Source organism: Haliotis rufescens, unplaced genomic scaffold (genome assembly GCF_023055435.1).
Source record: "Haliotis rufescens isolate VD_foot unplaced genomic scaffold, xgHalRufe1.0.p SCAF_4, whole genome shotgun sequence".
In the NCBI taxonomy this organism is placed as follows: domain Eukaryota; kingdom Metazoa; phylum Mollusca; class Gastropoda; order Lepetellida; family Haliotidae; genus Haliotis; species Haliotis rufescens.
Genome location: NW_025964112.1, coordinates 10282891 through 10304279, shown reverse-complemented (window position 1 = coordinate 10304279; position 21389 = coordinate 10282891). Strand labels below are relative to the sequence as shown.

The 21389-nt window shown below is 38.9% G+C and overlaps 2 protein-coding genes across 3 annotated transcripts in view; one reads left to right on the top strand and one right to left on the bottom strand.

Moving 5' to 3' along the window:
* Nucleotides 1–18666, bottom strand: LOC124135801 (leucine zipper transcription factor-like protein 1). The gene is made up of 10 exons (XM_046501353.2): nucleotides 18555–18666; nucleotides 15488–15615; nucleotides 12881–13075; nucleotides 12257–12383; nucleotides 8940–9005; nucleotides 7392–7478; nucleotides 6293–6355; nucleotides 4855–4959; nucleotides 4222–4325; nucleotides 1–3522 (listed from the first exon to the last, which is right to left on the bottom strand). Exons 1-10 carry the CDS (start codon nucleotides 18555–18557, stop codon nucleotides 3501–3503), a joined length of 900 nt encoding a protein of 299 aa, XP_046357309.1. The 5' UTR covers nucleotides 18558–18666; the 3' UTR covers nucleotides 1–3500.
* A 159-nt stretch (nucleotides 18667–18825) lies between these two features.
* The window catches only part of LOC124135802 (eukaryotic translation initiation factor 4B-like), a 34498-nt gene continuing 31934 nt past the window's right edge, over nucleotides 18826–21389 (top strand). For both annotated transcript variants that reach the window (XM_046501355.2, XM_048382598.1), the window contains exon 1: nucleotides 18826–18846. In XM_046501355.2, coding sequence (XP_046357311.1) covers nucleotides 18834–18846 — 13 coding nt within the window. In that variant the 5' untranslated portion in view covers nucleotides 18826–18833. The remainder of the gene's footprint in view (nucleotides 18847–21389) is intronic.

Sequence of the window (21389 nt, the reverse complement as noted above, 5' to 3'; positions counted from 1 at the left end):
AAAGGTTTCTGAGTTATGCTCCGGAAACAAAAAAACGTGACGGAGGGACGGACGGATGGACGGACGGAGCCCGTTTCTATATCCCCCGCCAACATTGTTGGGCGGGGGATAAAAAATAGTTTTCATACTGTACTGCAAAATCTGGACGGTATAGAAATGGACGTTTAATTTTGTATTATTTTGACAATATCTCAGTGCTGTAGAAAAACATTGTGCTTCAAAAAATGAATCAAAATATTCTACTCTTATTTTGCTCCACGTTTTACATGTAAGTTACTACTAAGGCATTTGGTTTTACAAAGTAAGATACCGTACATTCACATACATCCATACATTTATCCATGTAAACCATTATCTTATAGTATATCCCTGGTACCTCTCATCACAGAACCTCTGTGACTTGACTATCATAATTGGATTAGTTCTATATTTGGTCCCCATCGTTAGTAGCATATCTTGACTTGGATGTCATTACCACGATACTGCTGTCTTTTTCGCATACTTGGAATATTAATTCTAAAGGGGTACATGGCCCCAGATTATTGGCAGTCCAAGGAAAGTTTGTTGCAGTCATTAAAATCACACTTTGTTGTCATTTTATATGTATATCGATCTATGTTTTTGATTCTCTTGTCACACAGAGACAATGTCTCTGCTTCATACATAGGGATGAGAATGGATATTATCCTTTTCAGCTGAAACTTCTTTGCGATGGAGCGTGGTCCATAATTTGGGGGTCTTAATGGGTGAAGCCATCAGATTTTAACAAATGCGGATACGCGGATACGCAGAAGATTCTCACTCCTGCATACATGACACTAATTTAACAATACAACTTTAGACTGGACAGAGTACCCCATTACAGATAACAGCAGTGTCGTCAATGCTGTGTAATATCTTCCCTCCAACTGATCATCAAGCATTACAAATAAACAACTACATAAGGCCTCCGATCTACCTTCAAGGATACTTCCCTCTCTATAACACAAATACAATATAGATATGTTTGACAAGGTACAATATCAATGGGACTTGTGACATAAATTGACAAAGCAGAACAACATACTGGCATATAGGAAAGCGTTAGCAGAATTGTTTAAATGTCAGAAGTGGATTACAAAGTAGTATCCCACATGGCTCAGCATCCCAAGAATCAAGACATACAAATAAGGAAAGATTCTCATAACTAAAATATCTGAAACTGAGAATGCTTGTTTATTATATAATCTGAGTGAGTTGGGTTTAACGCTGTGATGAACAGTATTTCAGTCATATCACAGTGTCAGCTTGATGTTGGAGGAAAGCCCGAGGGGATGCTGGTCTTAGATGTTTACCACTTTGGTGAAACCAACAAGCATGGGAATGGTGCTGACTAACCAAGAAACAATCAGGGCAAACCAGGATTTGAACCCACAGTCACAGGTTTCTGGCCTGCTCAAGGGACGCAACTTTGCACAGGATATTGCAATGCCTTAAGACGCCCTGCCACTCGTGCCCATTAGTCCCATAGTGAGTACCATTTCCTGACTTCACGAGGGATATTTTTCTATGTTTTCAGTCAATCAGATGCCTAGGAAAAACCAAAGGACTTATGCTCAAATGACTCAAAATTAATCCCAACACACACATTAAGCACTAACTACCTACCACACATGGAGACACTAATGGTCTGAATTTACAGGACTATTTTTTAGATCAAAATACTTCAAACAAGTTACCAAACAAAACCATGTGATTCATAAACAAGGTTGATTACTTTAAATATACCAATCATTTGATTTACGTCATACTATTAACGGACTCAAATTCTTTTAAAAGGAGGATGTAAGAAACAGACATGAAAGCAGAAACCAACAAAAACATGCATCCTCATTGCATCCCTTATTGCATTTCCCCTCACAACAATTTCAAACAATGGACGTATTCAAAATAAAATGATATAATAATCTTGCTTCTCCAGTCACCATGACATGGGACAGTCAATCACTGAAAGAGTCACACACCCAAGTGTGCTGGCCTTAAACGGACTAGGAGGAGTGAGTGAGCGAGTTAGTTGCGGTTTATGCCACTTTGAACAGTATTTCAGTTATATCTTGGCGTGTCACCTCCACGTGGGAAGACAGCTCACCATGACACAGGTCATAGATGTTTAACACTTCAGTGAAATCCACAAACATGGATCAGAACAAATCTGGGATTCAAACCCTCAATAAGCTGATCCTAACATGACTAAGGGACATAACTCTGCAAAATGAATTGCAGCACATTCAATGACTGGGAGGCACAAGACCCCTGGTCCCAATGATAACCTATTATAATCCTGACAGACAGATTCCCATCAGATTAAGGCCATAACATACTGATTACATCTGGTTTCAGTTCGATAACAAACCAAAAATATTCATTAAAAAATCAACATTTATCTTTGTGTATGGTGATGCCGTCCTATTATTCCCAACTGTGGCAACTGAGATAATAAACAGTTTCAACAAGATTAGTCGTGTTTGTCATTTGAATACAAATGCTAAGGAAACTTAACAGAAACATTCTCATGCCTGTTAACATGATGGATAGCAAAACTGATATCTGTTGTAAGGAACAGTCTGTGCCAAACACTTTAGAGTGAGTGAGTTAGTATGGTTTTACGCCGCTTTTAGCAATATTCCAGCAATATCACGGCGGGGGACACCAGAAATGGGCTTCACACATTGTACCCATGTCGGGAATCAAACCCGGGTCTTCAGCGTGACAAGCAAACACTTAAACCACTAGGCTACCCGACTGCCCCCAAACACTTTTGAGCCTACTAGCCCGAACATGTCTCTCAGCATCACTTTCAGTAGAATTTAGTGTCATAACAAAGACTACTATTACAGTACCTGAGCTTACTAGACCGGACAGATATTTAGTTGACTCGGGCTTCAGGCTGTAGTCACAGACTGACGGAATACAACAGAATTGCATTGCTAATTGTACTATTAGCACTTGTTTGAATCAGACATCAGAACTTGAAGATCATAGGTGAACAGATCAGGGCTAGGATCAAGCACAAACACAAATGACTTTTCCAAACCTTGAGATCAGTTCTCCACGGCCCTATACTATTTAATCTATACTACTCAAAAGAAGTTCAGGACCACTTGACTATTCCATGTTACTATAGTTAATCTGTCATGCCATGAAAGGCACAAAAAGACCACTTGATTATTTCATATTACTATAGTTAATCTGTCATGCCATCGGTGGTCCTTAACTTCTTTTGAGCAGTATATGAATGACTCATTTGGTATGGCAGCTGGCAAAAAGACCTTCAAAATTGCGTATCATAAACATATCCTGTTGATTGATAAGTATATGTTGCCATGGCATATATGGTAATATGCAGTTGTTGAAATATCACAGATGAAGAGCATAGATGAAAAGAAAATACGTAAAATAAACACTAACAGTAACTTTGTGGCATTCAGCATATGTGCTTGTATATTTATGGCACATTCCATTCAGTCTTCAACAGTCTCGTATCTGAAAGGATAAGGCACAATGAGTAACAATATATTATATATAGTCAGTTAAAGTGTGACGAAGAAAGTGGATGGATGGAAAGTGTATCAGTGTTTAAAGAATATCCTATATCAGTATACCAAATACGGTAAATAATTGTCACAAACATACTGAAAATAGTTTATTTTAAAGTGAATCTCTAGAGTGTCATTTGTTGTTTATCATGCTAAACCCCCTCGGATTCCCATTAACAACCGTATGGATCATTGAAATGAAAAAAAAAGATAGGTTGGTTGTTGTTTAACGCAGCACTCAGCAATATTCCACCTGTATGACGGCGGTCTGTAAATAATTAAGTCTGGACCAGACAATCCAGTGATTGACATCATGAGCATCGATCCACACAGTTGGGATTGATGACATGCATCAACCAAGTCAGCGAGACTGACCACCCGATCCCGTTAGTCGCCTTTTATGACAAGCATAGTCTCCTTTTACGGCAAGCATGGGTTGCTGAAGATCACGGGAAAAAAAAAGAAGTCCGAAAATGTATTACATAAGTAACCTCTAATAATTATATTAATTTGAAAAAATATTGTCCTAAATTGGACATGCTGTCATCTCCAAAAATTGAATTTCAGTTGGATTCAGCATTGGTTCCCACAGAAACCCAATGTTCCTGCAGTGTTGTAAATTTTTTACAGACAAAACGATGCTAACTTGGATAGTCTTTTTCTTAGCTCCTTCATCTGGTCATTCTTCTTCATGAGCATCTGCTTGAGGTTCTTGAATGGATTGGTCTGGCTCACTTTCTTCTCCAGTTCCTGCAACCAAAACAGAAATACTTCATGTTCTTCTTCTTGTTGTCATTAATCCAAGGGAGATAACTCAACATTACAGAGCACCACTCAACTCTCAATCATGCATATCATTTCAACCAGGACTTGGAGGAATCAGAACATGTATTAATTTGGTCATGTATGACACAGCACAATCTTGCAGATGGTGTGACCCTTCCTTATAGAAGTTTTGTGTGTGATTTTGTTTCCTTTTTTTCAAATACAAATATACTTAATTATCATCACTAAACAACAGCCAGTCTTAAAAAAAGGTCATATTGTTCAAACTTTGTGCATCAGGATTTGACAAAACACAAAAAAACGTCATGCAACATCACTATTCCAGTCTTGACCAGCTTTTATGTAAGTAGTGGAAGAAGCCGAGTACATCTAAATGTTCAAGGAGCAAATAATTGCAGCTGCAACAGAAAATATTGGACGAATCTAGGGAAATGATTTTTAAAATGATATTTACACCTGTAACATTTAAAAGCTAACAAGTAAGTGTCATTACCTTTTCAGCCATTTCCAACATCTCTCGTATTCTGAGGAGTTCATGTTTGGTACCAGCCAGGTCAGTCTCCATATTGGCCTCGCTCAACTGTCCCTTCTTGCGAGTCTACATCAAATACATAATGAAACAAATAACTGCTGCAGCAGAAAACAAAGTACCATGTTTCCTAGAGTCAATAAGAATATATATTTCTTGTTAACTATTCTTCACAAATAATCCTTTGCAAAACAAATATAATTGTGACAAAGTAAAAACAAAGTTTACTTTTCAGGAGCATAGAATGGGAACTGCATGAAGGTTGTGGTGATGACCAAGAATCATAATCAGGCCAAATTTGGGATTCCAACCCTTGATCAGCAAATCCTGCAGATCTAAGGGGCACAACCCTGCACAGTAAACTTGCGAGTACAGACCATTGAGCCATTTATGTAGTTACATATTGACAGAAACAAACCAAACAATATTACATTGATGCCACGCAAGTTGACTTATAAGTTATAACAATAAACTGGGGCATCGATATAAAAGATTTTCATGGACATGAAATTTGCCAAAATTTAATTGTCTGTAGTTGAAGGCCTAGAAGTTGTATGCACCACGTCTTCCATCATTGATACTACATTTTGTTGCTAACTGTGCTACACCTAGGTTTGGACTTGGGGTCCCAGTAGCATTGACAAAGAGCTATGACGACACTCTCTTGTTTCAACTGTAGATTATCCAACGAATTAACAGTTTACTGAACTACTTTCTGTAAGGCAAATTTTAAGCTCTGTCATTAATGAGCATGTGCAGTACGAATATACAGGCTGGTTTAAATGCCTCACGGACATCGAGGCATGAAGTGAAAGGTTCTCATGTATTACAAATGGCTTGTACAATATTGTAACAAGTGTCCTGTTACTTTGTGTTATCCTTAACATAAATCTGCCATTTCTTCAACAAATTGCACAGCTTGAACACTAGGACTGGGACGATTCAACTGTGTGATCCAATACCTTGTACACGATCCGATATGTATCACAATACATGCATGTGCTCTTATTTGTGGTGCGTAAGTCCTCTTTTTCATAGACAGGATTGCCAAATACCTGGCACACTGACGATTTACAGTTGGCAGCGACAAGTATGGCATAATGGAATAAAATATTATGTTTTCACTACTAGTCACTTATCATATTTTGACTTCATCATAAAACCATGTATAATGTCTGTCATGACAAAATAGTCTGTGCAAAGTACTTTTGAGTCTACTAACTCAAATATGGCTCTTAGCACTATTTTCAAAAGAGTCGAGTGTTATCCTGTGGACTATTATTACCTGAGCTTAGAAGACCAAACATAATTTTACTAGGCTCGAGCTTTGGTCAAGTCACAGACTGCAAAATATACATAATAACTTGAATCAAAATATTTCCTTTGACTTTCTATTTCTTACAGAATCTAATTCTGTCTGCATGTCAGCCAGCTTCCTTCTAATCTCCTCCGAGTCGGCACCTCCCTGTAAACAAGGCAGGCTTCATAAGACTAAAAATGTGATATATTAATTCATACATTAACGTGATCTTGCTACTCTTCTTACTCTTATTCATATCATATAGTGAATACCAAAAAAGTTTAATCCGCTGACATGTAGTTCTGTTTTCGCATGACAGAATGGGTCAATCTTAATGGATATTAACCAGTTTTCAAGTAAACAGTTGCAGAGAGTGAGCGAGTGAGTTTGGTTTTAACGCCGCTTTTAGTGAGTGAGTGAGTGAGTGAGTTTGGTTTAACGCCACTTTTAACAGTATTCCAGTTATATTAAGGCATGTCAGCCTAATGTGGGAGGAAAGCCTGAAGTGATGCAGGCCGCAGACATTTACCACTTTGGTGAAACCCACGAGCATGGGTATGGTGCTGACAAAGCTAGAAAGATAATTGGGATCCGAACTCACAATCATAGGTTTCTGGTGTGCCCAAGGGACGCAACTCTGCACAGCGAATCGCAGCGCCTTAGACAACTGGGCCACCCGTGTCCCCCTAACGCCACTTTTAACAGTATTGATGTTATATCACAGCATGTCAATTTGGAAGGAATGCCTGAAGTGATGCAGGTCTCAGATGTTTACCACTTCAGTGAAACCCACAAGCATGGGGATGGTGCTGACAAACCTAGGAACATAATCGGGGCGAACCGGGATTCAAACCCACAATCATAGTTAATGGTTGTAAAGATACACCACTGCATCAAGTGAATCCCTTCATAAAATATAACCATAATCACATTCATACTTTAAATGTAAACGACTTTATTGACAACATGGAGTTACCATGGTTACAGATGTCACTACACTTGATGTAGCTCCATATAAAATGGCAATGCTAGAATAATATAAAGATAAGGTGAAAATAGGTTTACCGGCCTTCCGCTCTCCAGGCAGATGCTCTATCCATCAAACCATGCACAGAAGAGGATGAATAGTATAAAGAGGTGTAAATAAAATGATATTTGTTTCAAAATCCTAATTTCAGTATCACTATTTTTGTAATTTTACCTGTTTTCCCTTCATGCTGCCCATCTGAGAATTGAGTCTATCCAAATCCCCTGACAACTTGAGTTGCCGCTTCTGTTCATCACTCATCTGAAGACAAAAGCAGCTTTATGTCACCACAAACAGGGCAGTTAAATGTGAAAACCATTATGGGGTGTCTCAGCATCCTACTGAAACAATAAATGCAATTAGTCAATGAGGACTACCTTCATCAAATTGTTCACTTGTCCTCAGCATAAGTTAGTAGTCTGGGGCTAGCAGACTAGTGTTAATCACGAAGGCTGCACACAGCATCAATGTCAGACAATGGTAGGGTTTGCACAAGGTAGGGATCAGTTGACTTCCTGGAGTTCTATGTTGCCTCATTCTTGAGCTGAGAAAAATTTGATGTCACCGCTACTCCACAGAGTAGCCTAATGTATTCACAGGTACACAAACATGTGAAGTACACAAACATGTGAAGTACACAAACATGTGAAGTACACAAACAGGTGAAGTACACCAACAGGTGAAGCACACAAACATGTGAAGTACACCAACAGGTGAAGTACTGAAACATGTGAAGTACACCAACAGGTGAAGCACACAAACATGTGAAGTACACAAACATGTGAAGTACACAAACATGTGAAGTACACCAACAGGTGAAGCACACAAACAGGTGAAGTACACAAACAGGTGAAGCACACAAACATGTGAAGTACACAAACAGGTGAAGTACACAAACAGGTGAAGTACACAAACATGTGAAGTACACAAACAGGTGAAGTACACATACAGGTGAAGCACACAGACATGTGAAGTACACAAACAGGTGAAGTACACAAACATGTCTTCATAAGGGTCGACAATACCCCTTGGACATTGGTGTTCAACACTTAGTGTGCAGAGTGCTCATCTTTACCACCTTGGCTGTTTAGTCATCTTGGCCTGTAATATATTGGCGACTGTCTGGGATCAAAATTTGGAAACATTTCTAATATTTAATTAGTAAGTCTGTGTGGAGTATTCGAGAAATGTGACCTTTGTTCACTCTTATATTGACTGCTTTCAGCACATTTTTATTTTTATTCTTTTTGTGAGAGATTGTCGATAATGAAAGAAATTAGAGCCATGGCAATATTACCCACAAGGTACACTCAATGTGAGCTGTACTGTTATATAAAGGAGAAATCTGCAGCCATCAAGTAAGAAAAGTGTGACTGTTAATTGGCTTTAATTTGATGTAGTTTTTCTTTGTTAAATATGCAACAAAGAGGGGCAATGATGGCTGAATCCGAGAGTTTGTTTGTTTGTTGTTTAGCGCCACACTTAGCAATATTCCAGCTATATGACGGTGGTCTGTAAATAATTGAGTCTGGACCAGACAATCCAGTGATTGACATCATGAGCATCGATCCACGCAACTGGGATACGATGACATGCATCAACCAAGTCAGCGAGCCTGACCACCCGATCCCATTAGTTGCATCTTACGAAATCCCAGAGCATCCCGGATCTGTCTAATTGAACTCAGTTCCTCCAGAGGACAGTTCGGGGGCCATAACTCACCTGTGCTTCATACAGCTGCAGCTTGCGCTCTAATGTTTTATTCTCTTCTTCCAATTCTTCTATTTTCTGCAAAATGAATTAGCAATCATGTGGGTATTTCAACAATATTGTATCTGACTAAAATTTGTAAACATGTAAGGTAAATAGAGTTCATATGTTTTCTGCTGGATATATTGCCAGAAATCCTTTTGGATTTGTGTTCAACTCTTTAGCCATCATTTTGTGACATGTCAAAGGCCTGTATTGATCATGGACTCAACCAGTGTTCAATCTAGTTGCAAGAAAGGTAGGGCACAACATTGTAGGATCATTTTCAAGAAGAGGCAAAGGAAGCAATGACAACCTCTTTTCCTGGATCAAACAGTCATTGGCTAACTCTTCAACTTGCTGATCACCTCACTTACATTCAGAGTCATGATCTGACTGCAGCAAAGTTCAGTTTGAACTGCATCGTCACAGTCACTTGCCATCATAAGTTGTTCAAGAAAATACAGAAAGTGTCTTTAAACCTATTATTTTGTTATTATAATGGTCTGTCATGCCTGTATACCGGTACATGGTATAGAGAGATTTACACATGTTAGAGTAAGCTAACTGCAAAACAGCCATTCAAGAACTTTAATCAACACATCTACTGGAACGCTTTAAAACAAAGCTACTCTCACTGTTGAATCAGTGCATGGGGGCCATTCACGACAGTGACGTCTCGAATTCTAAAACAACACCGCAAGTCTCATCAAAGTGAACTGCAGCATCCTTTGAGGGATTACATATATCTTGATACCAGGAGGGGTCGTCTCATGCTCAAAATTCAGTAGGTGAGCAATAACTCACCATTGGTGGGAATAGAGTGACCAAGCGATGATAGATTGATCAATGTTACATTTATTGGTGTGAAAGGATGCTGATATTCATCATCACTTGCATCATGACTTATGCACAAGATTTGTAGTATTATTCCTTCGCAACTCCAGCAACTTCATGGCAGGGGACACCAGAAATGGGCTTCACACATTGTACCCATGTTGGGAATCCAACCTTCGGTGTGGCGAGTGAACACTTTAACCACTAGTCTACCGGACGCTCCGATGACAGACCTAGAAACATAGATTCTAGTCCACGACCATAGGTTGCTTGCGGGCCCAAGGGACACAACTCTGCACAGCATATTTTGGTGCCTTAGATGACTGGGCCATCTGTGCCTGAAACATCTACTAAGTGACTTTGGTTCACTTTGATCATTATGTGTTGATGGGATACAAGTACAAGGCCAGATTTGGTCAATATTTTGTACATAATGTGAAATGATTGACAATCAACAGCTGATATTGAATTATTTGGAGAAATAAAAGCAAACTGACAATGTGTAACCCAAGTCAGAGTCCTGACCTGACAGATCAATGCTCATGTCTGTTTCTGATTTGATTAATTATAGATGATGGAATTGTTATGAGACAATAGAGACTGCTGTAAGTTTCTTTGTAATGATTTTCAGTGACAGCAAACAAGTAAAGAGCTAGTAAAGAGCTGATAAAATGTTGAGTGCCACTGTTGCCAGATTTCAGCAGTCGACATCGGCAGCAAGCAGTTGAGAGTTATCCGTCTTTGTGTTTAATTTGAACATGACAGGCTTGATCATTAGTGAAGTTTCGGGGTGGGGCAGTTTCTAGGAAGCTGGTTGTACCTATATAAGGGCGATTTGAAGCCTTTTAGGACCTACGTACTTGCGTCAAATCTACTTCCCCAAATTTGGACTGGATACCTAACTGAAAACACGAAATTTCCTGCCAGATTCCAAAATTGAGAACTCATAAAGGTCTGTTTCAAGACATTCGACAGAGACAGATTCTGAACCTTCATGAGTGCACTTGAACCTGTTACTTATTGCTGCTGCGACTTATTTGACTCATTCATGGTTTTAATATAATTTGTTGGTCAAACATTAATCATGTGTGGCCATTTACTGACTTAACAACATTCTTCTGTACAAACCTATGTCTGGGTTAACAGTTGCAAATCACCTCGTAATAGTGAGTCAGTGAGTGAGTATGGTTTCACACAGCTTTTAGCAATATTCCAGCAATATCATGGCAGGGGACACCAGAAATGGGCTTCACACATTGTACCCATGTCGGGAATCGAACCCGGGTCTTCGGCGTGATGAGCTAACGCTTTAACAATTAGGCTACCCGACAGCCCCTCACCTCGTAATAACAATAAAGAGTTGAAATATTGCTGCTGTAACAATAAAGAGTTGTAATATTGCTGACAGCAGTGTCAACAAAATATTCTGACACTATAGCTTAACCTCGGTTCAACACTGATTTGAACAGTATTCCAGTTTCCGGTATATCGCGGCATAATATGGGAGAAAATCTCAAAGAAATGCAGGTCTCAGATAGTCTCCACTTTGCTGAAATCCAGAAGCACAGGCGAACCAGGACCTGAGTCCACAATCTCAAGTTTCTGGCGTGCCCAAGGGATGCAACTCTGACCAGTTGCCTTGGATCTCTGAGCCAACTGCGGCTTCAAATAAGTCGTGATTTAACTCCTGAACATACCATGTGTAACAAAGCAGTTCCACCCGTCTCATTCAAGGGAGCTAGCTCCTGAACATACCATGTGTAACAAAGCAGTTCCACCCGTCTCATTCAAGGGAGCTAACTCCTGAACATACCATGTGTAACAAAAGCAGTTCCACCCGTCTCATTCAAGGGAGCTAGCTCCTGAACATACCATGTGTAACAAAGCAGTTCCACCCGTCTCATTCAAGGGAGCTAACTCCTGAACATACCATGTGTAACAAAGCAGTTGCACCCGTCTCATTCAAGGGAGCTAACTCCTGAACATACCATGTGTAACAAAAGCAGTTCCACCTGTCTCATTCAAGGGAGCTAACTCCCGAACATACCATGTGTAACAAAGCAGTTGCACCCATCTCATTCAAGGGAGCTCACTCCTGAACATACCATGTGTAACAAAGTATTTCCACCCGTCTCATTCAAGGGAGCTAACTCCTGAACATACCATGTGTAACAAAGCAGTTCCACCCGTCTCTTTCAAGGGAGCTAACTCCTGAACATATCATGTGTAACAAAGCAGTTCAACCCGTCTCATTCAAGGGAGCTAACTCCTGAACATACCATGTGTAACAAAGCAGTTGCACCCGTCTCATTCAAGGGAGCTAACTCCTGAACATACCATGTGTAACAAAGTATTTCCACCCGTCTCATTCAAGGGAGCTAACTCCTGAACATACCATGTGTAACAAAGCAGTTGCACCCGTCTCATTCAAGGGAGCTAACTCCTGAACATACCATGTGTAACAAAGCAGTTCCACCCGTCTCATTCAAGGGAGCTAGCTTTGACGGTGTAAATTCTGTGTCTCTTTTTGTACCCGAAAATTCCCGCTCCTCAAAATCTTTAATCTGCTCCAAAAGGTCTCTGTAAGCATATATTTCAATAATTTCATATACAGGCATATACTACAATCAGATCAACAACCCTATTTGTCTTCCCTTTCAAAATGAAAATATGCTTTTTCAAAAGTTGTGTAAAGATTATAACTCAGTGGTCTATTTCATAAATGGAAACTTTTAAAAAAACAGGTAAATGATGCAACCAGATTTGTCAAACAATCACATAACAAAAAAAAGAAAAGAAATGCTAGAGCTATTTACCTTTCGACTAGCTACATTCAATTTACCTATGACACAAGACTGACCTACAAGAATAGCATATCCTGCAAATTAACAGTAGAAATGATGTAATAAAATTACATGGATTAATTTACTACTCCATAATTTTTCTTTAATCATTTGCTACAAAGTATGTAATAATGAATGCATAGATTTGACATGATGATTATTTGAAAGATTTGTAACTGGAAAGAGTTCCAACACGCATGAAGATAGCTGTGATCCAATGCTTTGTGACACTACCTGTTTTCCAACTCGGAGATATCAGCCTGAAGCTTGAGGTGCCACTTCTCTGCCTGTATGAACATCTGCCTCATCATCAGCACATTGGTGTGGGCCGTGTTCAGCAGCTCCGACTCCGCCTCACTCCGGACCACGGTCTGCAGGCCCTCCAACATCTCCGTCACCTCATCAATGGTGAATGTTCCCTCAGTCAACCTGGGGGTTAGTGCATCAGTTGAGTTTACCATGGCTTTTAACGGTACTTCAGCCATTTCATGGTATAGCAGAATAATGTGGACGGACAACCTCAAAGAGATGCGGATCAAAGATGTTTACCAGACCAAAATGAAGTGAGGTGAAATGGGATGAAACATCACGTGTGTGTAGATGCTCAGCGTTAGAAATTGGCACTAGTCCTATAGTCCTTGCCAAACCATCATAGTTAAGGTATCATAAGGACTATTAGAAATTTGCCATTTTTAAGGGTTTTGCTTTACGCTATCATTACAAGGACTAGTGGACTAAAACAGTTAGTTTCTATCCCTGATGCTTGTACTAGTCGTGACTTAGCCCACTAAGATACCATGCACAGTTTTACATGGATAGAATTGGATACCTCACTCAGACACAGTACACTCCGAGGTGAACAGTCCTTGTTTTATCTCCTTAATGCCAAGCACCACGCAGGATAACAATAAGTACCTTTTTTCAACGTTTAATGGTATGACACAGACAGGGATTTAACCACCAACATTCCCCTCTCCAGGCTGACACTCTATCCACTAGACCACAGAGGAAAAAGACATAGGATTAAGTAATGTAGAAACCATGACACCGAGGAATGGTATGATTGTATAACCGGGTAGGCACAGAAAAGTCGAGGATGCGTAGCGTCCGAGGCTTTTCTGTGCCTACCCGGTTATACAATCATACCATTCCTGAGGTGGAATGGTTTGTCCAACTTATAAACCGCTATCCATTAATCTATGTCATTTTTGGAGCTTATATTTACGCGGTATACGGGTCGCAAATAAGCGCGGTATAGCGAGACACGAGACAGTTGTTATCGCAGGCCGCTGCGCAGACTGCACATGCAGAAGAGGGCTGTACATGCAGAAAGAACCGCGTGCATCGTACCACATGGCATTGTGTCGTTGACTGTTCACGAGAGAGGATGTCTGACGATGACGATATTTTCCTTACTCAAAGTTAATTGATGAAAATTCTGCAGAAAAAGATTAGGATGACTTTTGTTTCCGTTTTGGTGACCCTTTGTCAGATGATGAAGTTACTAAAAATTGCTCCCCAGGTTTGACAATTGTAAAACCTGGGGAGCAATTGTAAAACCTGAGGAGCAATTGTAAAACCTGCTGAGTGGTCTTACTACTAAAGAAAGGTCGTCTGGGAGATGGTTACAACACCATGATAGGTTTATAAGTTAGACATACCGATGATCTAAAAGATGCCACATGAGCATGATAAGTAGCCTTCAACATTTCAACACCGACATGCTGGAGACATTCACTTTGATATCTTACATTTTCAACATCTCGTGCATGGAGTCATCATTTTCATTTACTGAGTCAATATTCAAATCTCAGGGACCCACCCAAAAAGGTGATAACTTAAGTAGCTTCTGAGAAAACTTGTCCACAATTTCACACAGAATGCACTAAGTTGAGTGAGTGAGTGAGTATGGGTTAACGCCGCTTTTAGCAATGTTCCAGCAATATCATAGCGGGGGTACACCAGAAATGGGCTTCACACATTGTACCCATTTCAGGAATCGAACCCGGGTCTTCGGCGTGACGAGCGAACGCTTTAACCACTAGGCCACCCGACCGCCCCCTGCACTAAGTTGAAAAACACAGAGCAAGGGTCATACCTCTGTAAATCAATATTTGACAGGACAAATTATAGAAACTCAATCTTGACAAGCATCTCTGAGATAAGCTTGCAAAGTTTCATTCATGTAACGTCAGAAGAAGTTTCTAAGAAAACTTGTCCACAATTTCACAAACTACGCACTAAGTTGAAAAGCACGGAGCAAGGGCAAAAACTCTGTAAAACAATTGATGGCACCAATTTATGAACTCAGTCTTGACAAGTATCTCTAATATAAGCATGTAAACTTTCATTCATGTAATTTCAGTAGTTGCTGAGAAACCTTGTCCACAATTTCACACAATATGCACTAAGTTGAAAAGCATGTAGCAAGGGACATAACTCCCTTGTACGACTCCAATTTCCGAACTCATTTGAGATCGTGACCAGTAACAAAAGTGTGTAAAATTTCATTTCTCTAACTTGAATAGTTTTTGAGAAAAGTTGTCTACATTGAGAAGTGGATGGACGGACAAACTCTGTTCCCATATCCCCCGCCCGACGTCATGGTGGGGGATAATTATGACAGTCGTAACACTAACATCATTTCAGCCTTAGCCAAGGTGTAATCATATAGTGGAATAGTTCCACTACTCTGGGCACACCTGTACCATGGAGACGATTAGCAATAACCTTGGTATGGATAAAATAGAAACACAAGATTGTCCTGCCTTCAAAACATGTTGAAATGATGAAAATTAACAATTCTATCAAAAGGATGAAGCACTCAAACATAAGTCTTACCTACTGTCTCGTAGTTCATCAAAACAGGCATCTACAGCCCGTAACCTCTGACCTCTCTGGTAGCGTGCAAAACGAATGTAGTTGATCACTTGGGACTGGTGGTGCTGGTTCACTCCTAGTTCTGACGCCTGCACAGTGACAAATCAAGCAAGGGGATTAAAGGGCAAGTTCACACGGAAATGAACCTATTTTTCTTGTACTTTTTCCACATTAAAAATGTTAACCTAGAAATGTCATAGACAAAAATATATAAATATCACAATTAATTAACATATTTTTCGCATTAAAACTATTTATATTTTTCACATTTACCAAGTGTTCTATTTCCATAACAAAAACACCATGGCTTATGCCCCTTGCAATATGACGTCATTGGTGCCAATTGATAAACATTATGACGTCATCATGCTTTGTTAGAGCCGCTTAACTTCACGTGGTGTAGGTACAGGTGTGTGATTCTTGCGTCTCAGATGCCAGCCAGCATAGTGTTATGCTGAGTCACCACTGCGCCGGAATGTGTCGTAGGTCATGTTGTTTTACCGCAAACTGGTACTTTATATCTTTTGCGTTGAGAATAGACAGGGACCCAGTTGAAATGGCACCAATTACGTCATAATCTAAGGGGGATAACTCAGGCCTGTTTAGCTCGAAAAAACGAAGGCCTCATAACGGCATATCATTTTCACACGATTGTGAGCTTCCTACTTTCACTGTGAAAAAAATGAGTGTATATTTTCAAACACAGATACTAACTAATTCTAAAATTGCGTTTTGTTTAGAAAAAGAAAGAAAGTGATTTTTGCGTGTACACTTCCCCTTTAAGCAAAGTATTACATGGTACATTTGCAACAAAAAGACAAACAACAGACACAACATGCTGTATTCTCATCATCTTCCCGAGGCAAGAGAGTTAACTGACTTTAAAAGTCCAGTTTCCACCCTTGCCGAACTAGGCTGGAATTACTGGGCTCGATCGTATCGCCACAAGTGGCTATTACCAGTTATGTCCCTTCTAAGCCACTCCTAAGGACCAATCAGATTCCACCTCTCGTATCACTTGCGTTCGCTTCACACAAAATGGTTGCGCCCGGTCAGGACGATCTGATCGATAATCAAGATCTATATTGTGATAAAACGGGTCTTACATCGCAAAATGCATCAAATCACGTGGGCACCTTGATTAAGATTTGGAAAATATCTGCTGACAACAAGTTGGTGGTGCACATGCTTTGCAAATCCTGCAATCGACCAAAATCTGCACGACAGTTTATGAACCGGATTTCAATTTTGGTGCGCGATTTTGATTGGACTATGCATAGACTTGTTAGTCCAGCCACAACGTAACTCCATAATACCAGCCTAGTTCGGCAAGGGTTGAAAACTGGACTTTTATAGTCAGTTAACTCTCTTGCCTCGGGAAGATGTATTCTCATAAAATCAAGTGTATGTACAGTACACCTACAACAGTAGTACCAATTGTTCATTTGTAATTTTATTAATGGTTGTTAAAACTGTGTGCAAGGCTCAAAGTTGTTATCTTCTTCACTGACTTGTTTTAATGTAAACATGATCCGTTAAACATTCAAAACAAGAGGAGTCTGATGGGAGCGAAATGTTTTCTATTGTTGTTGCAGTGTTCATGTGTTAATTACTATTATATCGATCAGATTCAACAGTTTGGGCTTTTATTAATATTTATTTTTCGTTTGTGATTATTGTAACAAAGTTAAACCAGTATCAACATATGCCTATTTCACCTCTCATTTCAGAACACTCTGATGTTCAGCGGGTGGCCATATTATTATGTACATTTGTGGAAAATGCAAGCTTCTAATAATGTTAACACTGATGAAAAAATGTGACTTGTATTGGGAAGGGGGGCATGTATAAATGTTACATAAAATGGGGGGTAGGTCGGCAAAATATGATATAGTCCTAAGAACAATCTCAAAATTCAATGAAATAGACACCTGCCTATTTCCGAAAGTACTATTAAGAGAATTTATCAAAAATATAATTCCACAGACATGTGAAAGAAGATCAGAATTGTTATTACAATGTGAAAAAATTGCGTTGCATGGGTTCGAGAACAGATGAAAGAGAAGCTAATCACATCAGACACAAAATTAGTGAAAATGAAATGAAATTATTCATGCTTCTCAAGTCTGCAGCCATGTTTGTATATAATACCATGGCCACAAGCAGTGGTAGAACATTGGCACTAGTCCTTTAGTCCTTGCAAAACAGCCCAATAGTTAAGGTATCATAAGGACTAGTAGAAATTTGCTATTTTTAAGGGTTTAATATATATGTTATCATTAGCTAGTTTCCATGGCTGCAACAGCTGTATGGAACTTCACTCATATTGATGTACAAAATATGGAGAAACTTATCTCTGCCTGACCCCGCAATTGTAGAAACCTTTGTATTGGAATTTTCGGGTGTGATATGCATTTGGGTTAAAATTCTTATTTGACAGAAAGCATGACTGTCCATCAAAAGAATTTAAAAAGATCATAGTCAGCCTGTGAATTCTAGCAAGCACAGTTTACAGTCATAGATACTGACAGAATATTATAAGAATATGACCCATCAAGATGATGACAATTGAGAGACATACTTTTGAGGCAAATGTGCTTATTAATTCATCCTTTGCAAATCTAGATAAAACAAAATGGTAGTCTTAGATATGTTCATCACATGCACAACATTGGCACAAACACAGAAATTAGAAGTAATATTGAGTGATGATATGATAATAAGGTGTTGTTCAATCATCTTAAATAATATAGCAGAAAGGTTATCAATACAGATATAAAACAAAAAATGTGAAAACGTCTAATTTATTCAATGCAAAGTTGCAATGTGTTTCTCATTAGCTCCGAAACCTTATGCGTTCATATCAAGTATCTGCAATACTCCTGGCTCTAGCAACATAGAAAATGATTCGTGTCGTGCCGCTAGGTATGACACGCAGTCATTCTAGTTACAGGAATTGAATATATATGCTAATAGCATTGCATAACTTGTCGGACATACTCTGAAACCAAAATAAAAATGTTTTTACCATCGTTAGTTAAGTTGAAGTGTTTGCTATTTGAGACAAATCGTTGCTACAAATATTCATGAATTATTCCCAAGCAGGTTTGTGGACGGATGCGATGCTTCAACGAAACCGAGGCTAATGCAGGTGCGCACACATTTAAATAAATGTAAAAATCAAATGCTTTTGCTGATATATATTTTTCCTTATTATTAAAAAAATATACAAACTAACAAAGTATTTAGTTTATTTTTATCTAGTACAAACTAAGGGCGCACTCTAACTCCGGGGCGGTCACTCAAGATGGCGACGACAGGTGAGTGGGCAGCATGGCCTTGGTTGGCACATGGGAGGTGCCTATTCGTTTATGCCAAATGATCATTTAACGAGGATTTTGTATATTGATTATGTTTGATCTGATCACCATGTAGAATGTATGACAACACGATCATGCAGCTTTTAATAACCACACTAGACGTATGAAGCCAACCATCCTACCCATACGGTGTCACATATGCACATGTCCTAACCTGGCACTATCACAGAGAAGCTTTCACAGGACATTCGATCAACTTCATAATGTCGAGTGTGTAATGATTTTGATAAACTAAATCATCAGATCACTTTCTAAAGTAATAAGTGCGCAAGTGTGACTGCATCGTTCTTATAAATATCTCACAAATTAAGACTCAGTTTTGATGATCACAATCATAGTATTTAGTATTACAATGAAAGATGTATTTATCTGATTGCAGTAACATTTTATTCGAGGTTTGAAAGGTTTGGTTAACTGATTGCGATTATTGGACCTCCTGCTTTTTGTTTCTTGTGCTTGTTTATAGTTCATTGCCTGGTTTATCTGGTACATGCTATGTGTCAAACTGGTGAAGCCATTTGGACAACACTCTTTACGAATATTCATTTGTATTCTTTATAATGGCTTTATTTCTCAACATCATATTTGTTTTTGTTTGTCCAATGTACAAATATACCAAATCCACACCACTGTAATCTGTAAATAGAAATGGCATTATTTCAGTTTATTAGGGCTGAGGAAGGTAATCCTTCCTTGCAGGATTACAAGCTAGGGAGTTGGCTAATTCTAAGAGGTATAAAAAGTAATCAGGTTATCAAGTTCTGTTGTAGTTGGCTAGTACTCAATAATACTAATAACAGCATTATTGATGTTGCTGTTATAAATGCATAATAACCTAATACAAAAGTCAACATTTTAATATATAAATTAGGAAATTTTCATGCTTACAACCTGAATGAAAACTCACTTATATTTGCATCCTAACAAAAAATATGATATTAACGAAAAACAGTATCACACTGTGTTATGTATGTAGTGAGTAAATTTTCATTTCTAAGTGAAACAATTTCTCTACAAAAATGTCTCGCTGGTAATTTATATCTACTTTCGCACATGAACAAAAGTTATAATAAAATGCACTCCTTTGGGATTTTTCTAATGAAGCTAATGCAAATCTGCAGTTTTTAATTTGTCAAGCATTTCATCATGTTCATCAGTCAGACTATCAACTACAAAAGAAATGTGTTATGATTTATATAAGGACACATGAGTTTATTTCCGTCACATGGATTTTGACTCGATAATGATGTCAAGGTCTCCAGAATTAAACTAAAAGAAGATATTTTTTGGAACTCCAAGAATGAAAGGATGTTTCATATCTTTTTCAATTTATTGGCATGTTCTAGCTTTAAATTGTTAGAAACTGGATCAACCATATCAACATTTCAAGTGAAACACATCACATTACCAGATATAGTGTAGAAAACTTAGTCATATGATCTAGTCATAAAAGCAACTGACCATTGACATTTTACTAGCCGTAACCATGTTTTGCTCATACTTTAATTACCAAGTACATCAGCAATGATCAGCCAAGTTCTAAAAGATAAATAGTATGTCTTGATACATGTGTAATGTACTTTGAACATGTTGAAATATTTCCACATCATTTGGACATTGGAGGGTAGATTAATATAAGCAGTAAACCCTAAAATTGATGACAAAAGCCAATAGAATATTTCTAGCCTCGGGCTAACAGGATGATGTAGGTGTCTCACACAGAACAGGTTTTCAGGACATGGGACTCGTGAAAATCCAGGTTAGAATAGGTCTTCAACAACCAATGCCTGATATAAAAGGTGATTATGCTTTGCCGCAAGAGGCGACTGACAGGATCTGGTGGTCAGGCTCGTTGGCTTGGTTGATGCATGTCATCATTGCCAATTGCACAGATGGAGACATGTGAAGATCTGGGGTAGAATAGGTCTTCAGCAAACCATGCTTGTTGTAAAAAGCGACTCTGCTTGTTGTAAGAGGTGACTAACAGGATCGGGTGGTCAGACTCGCTGACTTGGTTGATGCATGTCATTGTATCCCAATTGCATAGATCGATGCTCGTGATGTCAATCACAGGATTGTCTGGTCCTGACTTGGTCATTTACAGACCACCGTCATGTAGCTGGAATATTGCTTAATGTGGCATTAGAACAAGTAAACAAACACCACCCATGTGGGAGACGTGCACAACCTGCATCACTATGTGCATTTGGCAACAGTTGAGCTGAGACTGATGTATCTTAAGTGTTATTTCAGGAAGTGTAAAACAAAACACATTCTTCAAATAATGAAGGAAAATTGCTCAGAAGTAAACATGGTTGGTAGTGGTGTCACGATACGCCTTCCTCACATATAAATACTTATCACAATATTTGAGCTGCCGTATGATACTAATCGCGATATTTAACTTGCATTTTTTTGCTTAACTTTCTTTTTGCCCAGCTAGTAAGAAGTTGTTATCAGCAAGTTTGTATTTAACCCAAGTG

Bases quoted from the DNA above. Each gene is read 5' to 3' on its own strand.
- LOC124135801 (XM_046501353.2), bottom strand. The intron at 13,076-15,487 runs GTAAGACTTATG...ACTAACCCCCAG, and splicing joins GATGAACTACGAGACAGTAG to GTTGACTGAGGGAACATTCA. The intron at 4,960-6,292 runs GTAAGAAATAGA...TATTTGATGTAG, and splicing joins TGCAGACAGAATTAGATTCT to ACTCGCAAGAAGGGACAGTT.